The sequence below is a fragment of the Sinocyclocheilus grahami genome, unplaced genomic scaffold (genome assembly GCF_001515645.1).
Source record: "Sinocyclocheilus grahami isolate Dianchi unplaced genomic scaffold, SAMN03320097.WGS_v1.1 scaffold212.1, whole genome shotgun sequence".
Taxonomy (NCBI): Eukaryota; Metazoa; Chordata; class Actinopteri; order Cypriniformes; family Cyprinidae; genus Sinocyclocheilus; species Sinocyclocheilus grahami.
In genome coordinates this window covers 756896-768902 of record NW_015505391.1, presented here as the reverse complement: position 1 = coordinate 768902, position 12007 = coordinate 756896, and the positions used below count along the sequence as shown (strand labels likewise).

Here is a 12007-nt window from a genome sequence, read left to right as displayed (position 1 = left end):
TAAACCACGGTGGAGAACCAGGGTTATATCGAGCTCGCTTGAGTATAATCCATCAGTTTGTTCACCGAGTCGCAGCAACAAGCTTCCAAAAAATATAATGGCTCTCCGTGTCACAAGGGTAAGTTGTTTTTAAAGTGTTTTTGGTTGTTGTAGTCATAATGCATTTATTGCATGGCGATAAAGTTCACCCTTTTGTTTCTGTTTTGTTGTTTAATTGGTATAATAATCCCGGAAATATGTCCCTCATGTCGCACGTTAATGTTAGCGTGCTGTTTACGTGTTAATAGTTCACTATATGATATTCAATAACTTCCAATGCAAGTTTTGCGTAAACGTAACACTAAAACCACGGGGTTTCGCTTACGTTGGTGCTCTTGTAACTGGTTTTTACTCGTAGTTTATCCTTCCTATCGTCGTGTAACTAGTACGTGTGAACCCCAGTTTGTTTGGAATTCAAACTTGATCCTGCTCCGTCATTTTATTTTATTTTTAATCGACACCCTAAACCAGCTCTATGCTCTAAACCGTGCGAGACTAATTTGTGAAGTGACCCTCTTTGTAGAACACCCGCCTGGCCAGCAGCGAGAATCAGAGCGCTCTGCCCGGGAAAGCAGCGGTAGCGAACAAGCCCGGACTCAGACCTCGGGCCGCGCTGGGGGAGATTGGCAACAATCCACAGACACGACAGGCTTTGAAGAAGAAGGTAACTGCGTTCTGTCTTCTCCGGGCATTGTTTCAGCAGTCTTTCTCTGTCTGACCCATGTTGTACAACTTCAAACAGGAGGTGAAGGTTGCACCCAAGGTGGAGGTTGTGGCTGAGAAGGCGCCTGTGGTTCAACAGCCCAAAAAGGTGTCTCCTAAAGTTCAGCATGACGTTCAGGTGAGCAGTAGCTGGTCAGTATGGAAAAGTGCAGCCTACTAAACCACACCAAAGGGAAAGCTCTACTGAAGCTTCTGTAATTTCTGCACTCCTCTGTGGCTGATTTGTATAGGAAGGGGCTCTTGGACATGGTTCTAAATGGCATAGTATCTGTTCCCAAATTTCCTGTCCTGTTTTAAATGGATGGGGCTGTAATGTGTGTTTTGGTTGTGTAGATTTTAAACTTGCAATTTATCGCTGTAGCTTAATCCTGGTCGCCCTTGTTAGTAGATGACAGTCTACCATATTTGTCATCACTCCAGTGCAGCAATTTCAATCCGAAAGTAAGCAATGTTGTAACCTATATTAAAATGAACTGCTTGTGCTTTGTGTAATTTTACCTTTTGAGTAGATCTCGTTAGGGGCAACCTGCTCACTGATGTGTAGTTGTAGTATCCACCAGCAGGGGTCAATGCTCCCTGTTTCTGGCCCCGATATGTTCAGATCTTACTATATTCTTGATGTGTCAGTTCTACTTTAATGCACAAGCATTCACTTTTTGGTTTTCCATTGCAGGTTTTATCTGAGCCCTCGTCTCCTGTTCCCATGGAGACCTCTGGCTGTGCTTCGGATGATCTGTGTCAGGCGTTCTCTGATGTTCTGCTTAATATCAAGGATGTGGATGCTGATGATTATGATAATCCTATGCTTTGCAGTGAATATGTCAAGGACATCTATTTGTATCTCCGTCAGCTTGAGGTTTGCGACGAATGTGATTCTGTATCGGTTTGTATTGTTGCATTTGGCAAGATGTTGAGGTTTTTCTGCTTCTCTTATAGACTGAGCAAGCTGTTAGGCCAAAATATCTGGAAGGAACTGAAGTTACAGGAAATATGCGTGCAATTCTTATTGACTGGCTTGTGCAAGTACAAATTAAGTTTAGGCTGCTTCAGGAGACCATGTATACGACTGTCGCAGTAATTGATCGCTTCCTTCAGGTGGGTTCTCTTCCGGTTTTGGTTTCTTGCGTAATGTCTTGGTTTTATTTTTTTTTCAATGGCCTACACTTGTCCTTCAATCAGGATCATCCAGTTCCAAAGAAGCAGCTCCAGCTTGTTGGTGTAACAGCCATGTTCATTGCCTCAAAGTATGAAGAGATGTACCCACCAGAGATTGCAGACTTTGCTTTTGTGACTGACCGTGCCTATACTACTGGTCAGATCCGGGAGATGGAGATGAAAATCCTCAGAGTCCTCGACTTCAGTTTTGGGAGGCCTCTGCCACTACAATTCCTTAGAAGAGCCTCCAAGATTGGAGATGTAAGCTGGTTTTATCTGACTCATTTTAGTAGCACTTCTGTTAAGTTCCATGTTCTCGCAGCATATAAATGCCATTTGTTTTGCAGGTTACTGCAGAGCATCACACACTGGCCAAGTACTTCCTGGAGCTCACCATGGTTGACTATGATATGGTCCACTTTCCTCCCTCCCAGATCGCTAGCGCAGCTTATGCCCTCACTCTGAAGGTCTTCAACTGTGGTGACTGGGTAAGTTCTTGGGCTTTTATTTTTATATATTTTTGTTTGTTTTTTTTTCTCACCTGACCTTCTATTTGATGCTTGCAGACCCCTACTCTTCAACATTATATGGGCTACACTGAAGATTCACTGGTTCCTGCGATGCAGCAAATTGCCAGAAATGTTGTGAGAGTCAATGAGGGGCTTTCAAAGCATCTGGTGAGTGGATTCAGCCTGACCCAAAGCTGGCCTGCTTGGTTCAAGTAGTTGTTTGGTGCCTAGATGTTTTTTGTCAATGAGACCCACTGAAGAGTGTTTGTTTGCTTCTCCAGGCTGTGAAGAACAAGTACTCCAGTCAGAAGCAGATGAGAATTGCTTCAATTTCTCAGCTTAAGTCATCCTTGATCAAGGACCTGGCCAAGCAGATCTCGTAGTGTGGGATTGTTAAAGACTTAAGCACTGTGTGCTGCCTTGTAAAGAGAAACTAACTTATGCATGCTTTTTACTGTTGCTACTTTTATTGTTTTTTTTGTTTTTTACAGATTTTTATCTGCACTGCCATGTACTGAGTTAAGGTGATTGATGGTTCAAAGTGTTAATGCAACCTTGTACATTTTGTTTTGAAATAAACATTTTAAGGCTCAAGCAGTGCCTTTTTCTTTTTTTTTTTTTTCTGCATTTGTGAAAAGTTCTTCAAACCAAGTAGTGATTTATGGAGTCAATAGTTCTAAACCAAGATTAGACTACTTAAGAATAGAAGCAATTTGTTTTTTTTTTCTCTTCCTCCCTTCCCCAAGATCTTTTTGTCCTGCAAAATTATAACTATCAAGGTTTTGAGTTTTTTTTTTTTTTTTTTTTTTTCTTCTGCTTTCTTGTAGAATGAGCAAGCTGTTAAGCCAAAATATCTTGAAGGAAAGGAGGTTACAGGAAATATGCGTGCTATTCTTATTGACTGGCTTGTACAAGTCCAAATTAAGTTCAGGCTGCTTCAGGAGACCATGTACATGACCGTTGCGATTATTGATCGCTTTCTTCAGGTGAGTCCTCCTTTCCATTTTGGTTCACTGTGTAATGTTGTCTTTAGCACTTTTTCAATGGTCTCCACTTGTCCCTCAATCAGGAGCATCCAGTTCCTAAGAAGCAGCTCCAGCTTGTTGGTGTAACAGCCATGTTCATTGCCTCAAAGTATGAAGAGATGTACCCACCAGAGATTGCAGACTTTGCTTTTGTGACTGACCGTGCCTATACTACTGGTCAGATCCGGGAGATGGAGATGAAAATCCTCAGAGTCCTCGACTTCAGTTTTGGGAGGCCTCTGCCACTACAATTCCTTAGAAGAGCCTCCAAGATTGGAGATGTAAGCTGGTTTTATCTGCCTCATTTTAGTAGCACTTCTGTTAAGTTGCATGTTCTCGCAGCATATAAATGCCATTTGTTTTGCAGGTTACTGCAGAGCATCACACACTGGCCAAGTACTTCCTGGAGCTCACCATGGTTGACTATGAAATGGTCCACTTTCCTCCCTCCCAGATCGCTAGCGCAGCTTATGCCCTCACTCTGAAGGTCTTCAACTGTGGTGACTGGGTAAGTTCTTGGGCTTTTATTTTTATATTTATTTTTCTCTCACCTGACCACTTCTATTTGATGCTTGCAGACCCCTACTCTTCAACATTATATGGGCTACACTGAAGATTCACTGGTTCCTGCGATGCAGCAAATTGCCAGAAATGTTGAGAGAGTCAATGAGGGGCTTGCAAAGCAGTTTTGTCAATGAGACCCACTGAAGAGTTTTGTTTGCTTCTCCAGGCTGTGAAGAACAAGTACTCCAGTCAGAAGCAGATGAGAATTGCTTCAATTTCTCAGCTTAAGTCATCCTTGATCAAGGACCTGGCCAAGCAGATCTCGTAGTGTGGGATTGTTAAAGACTTAAGCACCGTGTGCTGCCTTGTAAAGAGAAACTAACTTATGCATGCTTTTTACTGTTGCTACTTTTATTGTTTTTTTTGTTTTTTACAGATTTTTATCTGCACTGCCATGTACTGAGTTAAGGTGATTGATGGTTCAAAGTGTTAATGCAACCTTGTACATTTTGTTTTGAAATAAACATTTTAAGGCTCAAGCAGTGCCTTTTTCTTTTTTTTTTTTTTCTGCATTTGTGAAAAGTTCTTCAAACCAAGTAGTGATTTATGGAGTCAATAGTTCTAAACCAAGATTAGACTACTTAAGAATAGAAGCAATTTGTTTTTTTTTTCTCTTCCTCCCTTCCCCAAGATCTTTTTGTCCTGCAAAATAACTATCCTGTTCGATCGACTGCGTCTTAGCTGAGGTTTTGATTGCCATCTCACTTGCCCTTTATGTGACCCATTTTCCCCCATATAAATGAATGGTGATTTTTTGTTGACTTGACTTAGTCATCAGTTTCATTTGGCTAGTACCAGACAAATGTCTAATGCAAGTTTGTATTTTCCTATCATCCACATTTCATAATTTTCTCTTTAGCTTTTATTTTTACGTAAGTCCCCTTCATTTTATCAGATTTCAAATTTTAATTTCTTCACTGATGCAATTTTTTTTTTTTTTTTTACCACTTTTTCTGTTTTGGTGCTTTGCTATATTGCATAGTCTACCAGTGTTTGCCTTAACTTCAAATTTTTTTTTTTGCATCAAATTTTAGAAATGGTTTACTAGGAATAACCAGTATGCGTGTCTCTTGCTACACACATTGAAACTCCTTCTTGGAGTTTTTATATATATATATAGTCCTTTCCATTGTTTCAGTTGACTCTTGTTGGGGCCATGCTTCATGCTTCCTTTCAATTAGCCAAATCCTGCAGCTTGACGCACTTTTTTTTTTTAACATTGATTTTATTTTTATTTTTGCTTGATCTGCAAAGCAATCCCATTTATTGAACTAATTTGATCTGTTTCACAAAGCCACACTGTTCAGCTTAAAATTAAGTAATATCTGTGATTTCATCATTTGCTACTGAATTAATAAAACAAGTAAATACATAAAGCAAGCTGGCTGTACGTGATTCCATTAACTTTTCCATAACATGCCGTTTCTGGCCTTGCATCTTGCGTTTTAGATATTTAGACTTGCCAATGAGTAATGCAGCAATACAATTTATTCTAAGAAGTGAAGTGCAAAAATGTCAAAAATCGTTCAAGTACAGTTTTCTTTTACGTTAATGTAATTAACAGGATTCAATTGCTCACGGAAAAGTAGTAAAAATGCTTCTATTTTGCATTATTTTCTAATTTAACATACACAAGTTTCATTACAAATTCTAAGCATAATTTAAGTGAAAAATATAACTGAACATTCTACATGAATTGCTGAAGATTTAACAATTCAAATGTTTGAGATAGATAAGATTTAAAAATGTTTTAAAATAACGAAAAATTTCAAATATCGTTCAAGTACAGTTTTCTTTTACGTTAATGTAATTAACAGGATTCAATTAATTGCTCACGGAAAAGTGTTTCTTGACAATTTCAAGGTACTCGGCAAGTACAAATTGTTTTACAAAGTAAACGTTTTTAACAGCTGAAGGAGGCGCTTCGGTGAAATGTAGTGCACCTACTGGCCTGTAGGTGGTGACCGTTCACTTTTAATCATGTGAGATGCGTTTCGCAGACGTAAACAAAGGGGTTTTAATATTTTATACATGACTGAGTGAACACGTTTATATCACTGTTACTTTTTAAAGTTTATTGCCTATAGGTCGTTCTTATGCTCAGGTCTCCTGTTTTTACTGTTTATTTCTATTGTTTAAAAAACACAATTGTATGATTTAACTCACACATTGTGACAACGTCGATCGCCCCTCTCACTGTTGTTTGGTAGACCTATATACATTCATGAATGGACAGACCCCAAAGACACATATCATTTTCATCAGAAGCCCTAAGAAGCTTACTATGCTATGAAGCCATTTCATCCAAGACCTTAAAAGAACCTCACAGAGAATATTAATTTATGGCAGGTCTCTGGGTTGGTTGCATTTCCAACAGCTTAACCATCATTTACAGCTCTTCTCAGTTGCTTTAGCTCAATTCTTCAATTAGCATTTTGTCCCTTAAAACGTTCAATTTAGATCTCTGAACATCGAGCGTGTTATTCACTTCAGATTTGAACGTCATATTTAAGTAAATTGCATTTGTTCAGTAACAATTAATGTGGCTTGCTAATCAAAACTGATGAGCTGATTCCTGTTGAAATTGTCATGCTCTTCACAACTTCTAAACTTTCTTTTATTGTGTGAGCCATTGCATGCAAAATAATCCATTCAACTGTCAAAATCTGTCAGATGCAAGAAAGAAAGTTTTTTTTACATACATTGCTACAAAAATAAATGTACTGTATACATACAAATGTGCATATTCTTTTTCTGTGTACAACGGTATTGACGTTTCCTAGTAAACGTTTCACTAAATTGACTTAAATCTAAAAAGCGCAGTGATACACAATAGCATTAAGCTAAAGAAAACTATCGGTTAGACTTTGAACATAGCCTGTAGGAGAGACTGGTGCTATAGTTTCCAGCAACAAAAATGTAAAATGTGACCAAATAAATCAAACCATTAATTTGGCCAAAATATATTGTAATAAATCAGTTGTATTAAAAACATTACAAGCTTGATCTGACCTTACATTTATGAAAAATACCCTTGTTCCAAAAACTTTCAAGTAAAATCTGCCACCTTTTTATACTTGGATTTTTTTGGCTCAAAACCACATTATTCATTACCATATTACTTGTGGCTGTATGGCAGCTTGTCAAAATCTCTCCTATTCGGGCACTAGGATGTGCACACAGCTGCTGCTTCCCATATTTACTATGAAGGTTTCATCCTTTAAGAGGGAAGGACTTATCTCCTTTGCTCCACCCTTAGTGGTTGTGCTCCTCAGGGACCAGTGATAATGAGTCAGTTTCTCTGGCAGGCTGCGCTGGTAAATGCAGGTCCGGGCTGAGAACTCATACTTGCGCGCTGAGGTCATGACTGGCCAGTGAGATCAGTTTACAAGACAGATTCCTCGTGAAAAGAAGAGCCATAGGGCTGCAGTTCAACAATTCAGCTCAAGCTCTAAAATGGATGTTTTATTGTACACCATTGTTTGTCTGCATTACATTACCACAAACATTCCCAAAGCAAAATGATCATATGAAGGAAATTCACACAAGCACTCTACTTTACAAATTGATTTGGCCCTGAAATTAGTTCTTTATAAATGTTAATGCCCAATACAGACTCGTTAAAACATATCCAACTTTTTATAAAACAATGAATGGTAATTTTGCGACATGATATCGACAAGTACGACATGTTTCTTTCTTGTTGGTCCTTGATCCACAAATTTAGCCAAGACATACAGTAGTTCTAACCATAACAGTTCTTAACCCTTGGCATGGTAAATCAAGGATATAACCTAGCAAATCCATAAAACTGATATTCTTTGTCATACATGGCCTGGCAGTTAGTGTGCATGCTTACTGATGATGGGCCATTGAATTATTAAAGCAATAAAGCCCAAAGGCATGGGTTACAGTGAATTTAGAACAGCTAAGAGGAGTTATTTGGCTTGATGCGGAGTCCATAGCTGTTCTAAATTCATTGTAAACCACGGCTTTACAGGGCTTATTGCTTTTATAAAAACAGTTCATCCACAATTTAAAAAAATATTTATTTAATTCATAAAATGTACACACAGCAATAAAAAATGTAATGATATTTTAACATAAAAAAAATTGTAACTTCTGAAGCAAGTAACAGAGGCTTGAGCCAGTAATATGCAGACTAATGCAGTGCATAAAAGGTAAATATTTTTATCCTATTGTTAGTCATATTTATTTGCTTAGTCAGCGTCTTTGTTGGTTTTGGTTGATTTGCTGTTGTAAGGACTCTGATGTAACTGAAACAATTTGTTGAAGCAATGCGGTCGACAGACCTGAAAGTACTTCATAGTTGTGCGTTTACTGAAAAATAATTACACACCCTGGAACTTTTGTCAACCAATCAGAATCAAGCATTCAAAAGCCCCATGGCATAAATATTATATATGTTAAAGGTGGGGTAAGCGATTTCTGGTAGCCAATGTTGACATTTGAAATCACCAAAACAAACACGCCCCAACCCCAAAAGGGTCTCGCCCCTCTTTTGATAACTCCGCCCCACACATACATACGCAACCCAGGCAACGATTAGTTCTGTGAAACAAAGCAAAACCAATGTTACACCGTGTCTACACCGCGACAAAATACTATGGAACGCATTATAATCAGTGATGCTGTCTACACCATAGATATATATATATACACATCTCTATGGTCTACACTGGATGCGGCACGGCACGACAAATCCCCGACAGAAAACTGCTGCTGCGTTCTATTCATGACGTATTGACACAAATTTGAAATGATTTTCAACTGTCGCTTTGTCGCATCCAGTGTACTAGACAGACTTTAGCTGTTGCGGCGCAGACACGGTGTTACTCACCTATCGAGAAGAAACAAAGCAACCTCGGCGTCCGATCGCAGGCCTTCCTCTCCTTGAGTTCTCTCCAGCGCTGGAAAGCTGATCCGATATTTACACGGGTCCATACTTCTTGCCTTATTGTAAGCTTTCTTTTGTTCCGCAGACGTTTTCCTCTTTTGTTTTTTATCCGCCATCTCTATCTTTCTGTTGCTCGGCTCGGCTAATGTCCGCCCTGTGCACTGAACTCTCTCTCCTCCACATCCTGAGTAGACACGCCCCTTACTGCTGATTGGCTACAAGTTTGATTTGCTAGTCAGCCCGAATCAGTTTTCTAAAGCGTTTTTGAAAAATCGCTTACCCCACCTTTAACTAATATAATTTTTCATACTCAAGACCCCCAAATTTAGTGATACATGTCTGTTGCAATGTTTAATATGAAAATAAATAGGATTTGGTTACATTTTAGCGTGACAGGTTACATGGTTATGATAATAACACTTTACCCGAGAACAATGGCATGTGAAGTTCTCCAAGTTCTTTTCATTGTGTTTATTTAAGCCCACTTCATGTAGCACCTCTGAAAATTTGGAATCTCACATAAAATGTCTAAATAATCTATATGAAATACACTTTTCAATGTGCTTTTGGACTATTATAAGGAATAACAAATTTTTATAAAATCCAGAGAGCACATCTTGATAATGTAATTGTAAACATCATCCCACATTTAGTTACATGTACAATACAGTCACACGGTCATTTAGCAAATGTTTTAAACAAAGCGACTTATAAATTAGAAACACTGCAAACAGTTTATTATAAGAGGCAACAATATTTGCAGTACACAATGCCAAGTTCCAAGTATAAGCTAGTACATAAGTTGGAGGATAATTAGAGGAAGGTAATAAAATGTAAAAATGTATATTTATCACTTAATAAAATCTTGTGGAATTTTCTTCTTGAATACATTTGTCTTTTTATTATTTCTCAAAACTGTGAAATTATATCTCACATTCTGACTTCATATCTCAAAATTACAGCTTTGTTTTTCAAAACTGTGACTTTTTTAAGGATGCTTAGAGGTTTTTACTGAAAAACAAGATAAGACATGGTTTAAGAAAGTTTTGTTTTTCCTTCAGTGAACCGAAAACTGCAGTCGCAGGTGAGATTGATTACTCTACCTGTGCCTCTTTTCTCTCAATCTATAAACAGACCTCAGGAACCCATTTGAATGAGGTGCTGACACAACCATGTGGAGGGGACGGAAAGACACTAATAAGAGCACAGCTGGCAACTGGGCCGCAGTCTCTCAGAGCCTGGAGCCCCATGCATAAATAAACACAGAGGCATTCATTTTCACAATTTATAGATTTTCAAGTAAAAGCCCAGTGTTCTTCCTGAACTTTACAGACCTCTGCTGTTCTATGGCACATGAAGGGAATAACGTGTTCTTTTGTGCCCAGGCCTCAGTGTTTGGTTTCATTCAGGTGTGAACAGACATTAAAACTGACGTGTTCAGATTCATCATGACCATGCAAATGGAAGGCAAAAGGCCCCTTGCTACTTACAAAAAAGGGTGAATGTTTGTTGTAAAGCAAGCACTGAAGATAGCAATGTGCTGAAACGTCTGCTTGCTCGTGTCCATTTGTTTTTAACTCCCCTGCACTTTTTTTGCACAACGAAATTTATAAAATTGAAAAAAAAAAATTCTAGACTTTTCCAGTCTGCATTGGATGCAGTGTCCTTCTAGCTACTTTTTTGTTCATTTTCAAGTATCTCCTTGGCTCTACGCACCTGCAGTAAAAGGATTTTTGTTTTCCTATTTGGAGCGCTACAATTTTTCTTAAAGAAAATAGAATCGCCACTATTTTCTAAAGCAATCTTTAAAGGGATATTCCAGGTTAAATAATCTCTATTAACAGCATATAAATAATAATTTCAACTCGTACCTCAGTTTGTAGAAACAGTGTATTCAAAAATTTATTTACAACGGAACTATGTATTATTTATGTATAGAGTGGAACTAGTCTACTCCATTGTATGCTTGTCCCATAGACATCTATTGTTTGAGGTGTTTGTCTAAATTATTTTCTGTGGTAACTGACAGCATCTATTGCATAGAGTTTGATTTGCAACTAATGTTTGATTTGAGCAAACACTCAGTATTAAGCAACTTGTCATGCACTGTGAAAGATACCTAAAATTGTGCAGATTGTTGAGGAGAGGTGTGCTATTGCTTTTTCAGACCTTTTCGGTTACCAGATGATAAAAGAGAGTGAAAGGTAGGCTGTTCATTTGAACCAGTATGTTATCACCTAGCAACCATCCAGAACTAACTGCATAGCAACACATAAAAACCACCTTATCAACCACATAGCAGCATCCTGGCATCATGCACAAGAGAATACCATTGCAATGTACATGATTAACCATGGTTTATTTAAGCTGTTTTTGTAAATTAAACAAAATGTAACTAGTAAGTTAGCAGTTCCAAAACCTTCATTTGGGGGAAGGACAGCAAAGTTTATAGATCTAAATGGGTGGCATTGCATTGACTCCATTGACTCTGCACTGACCCCATAAAGAGTTGTGTAATCACGGGCGTATTGTTGAATCATGACATGAATCATTTAGCTGCAATCCCTATATATAAACACAGATGTCTGGCACCTCATATTCTAAATCAAAATTTACATTTCCCCTTCTTTTGGGGTAAAGAAATATTTTCTGCAGCTATGTTAAAGGGGTCATATGATGCGATTTCAAGTTTTGCTTTCTCTTTGGAGTGTTACAAGCTGATTGTGCATAGATAAGATCCCTGAAGTTGCAAAGACTAAAGTCTCAAAACCAAAGAGATATTCTTTATCAAAGTTAAGACTCTGCCACGCCCCCCTAAAACGGCTCGTTCTAACACGCCCCCACATATCTACCTCACTATGTGGAAATATTTGCATAATGCCGGCCAAATGTGCACGCAAAGAAAGAAGGCGTGGTTTCAGTAACCGCAGTTATTGTTGAAGCAGCCATGTCAGGGAGACGCTGTGTGTTTCTAGGCGAAAGCAAAAGCACTTTATTTGGCCTTCCGAAAGTAGATGCATTTAGGAATCTTTAAGATTACTTACAACAGAACAGCAATGCATTTTATGGACGAC

General features: G+C 38.4%; 2 protein-coding genes across 2 annotated transcripts; both read left to right on the top strand.

Moving 5' to 3' along the window:
• On the top strand, positions 1-3020 carry LOC107595993 (G2/mitotic-specific cyclin-B1). Its single transcript, XM_016286595.1, has 9 exons — positions 1-118; positions 563-703; positions 782-880; positions 1436-1618; positions 1699-1857; positions 1942-2178; positions 2265-2405; positions 2484-2594; positions 2708-3020. The coding sequence occupies exons 1-9, from the start codon at positions 98-100 to the stop codon at positions 2807-2809; spliced, it is 1194 nt and encodes a 397-aa protein (XP_016142081.1). The 5' UTR covers positions 1-97; the 3' UTR covers positions 2810-3020.
• A 67-nt stretch (positions 3021-3087) lies between these two features.
• LOC107596009 (G2/mitotic-specific cyclin-B1-like) lies at positions 3088-4494 on the top strand. Its single transcript, XM_016286610.1, has 6 exons — positions 3088-3099; positions 3254-3412; positions 3496-3732; positions 3819-3959; positions 4030-4136; positions 4178-4494. The coding sequence occupies exons 1-6, from the start codon at positions 3088-3090 to the stop codon at positions 4281-4283; spliced, it is 762 nt and encodes a 253-aa protein (XP_016142096.1). The 3' UTR covers positions 4284-4494.
• Positions 4495-12007: the final 7513 nt, after the last annotated feature.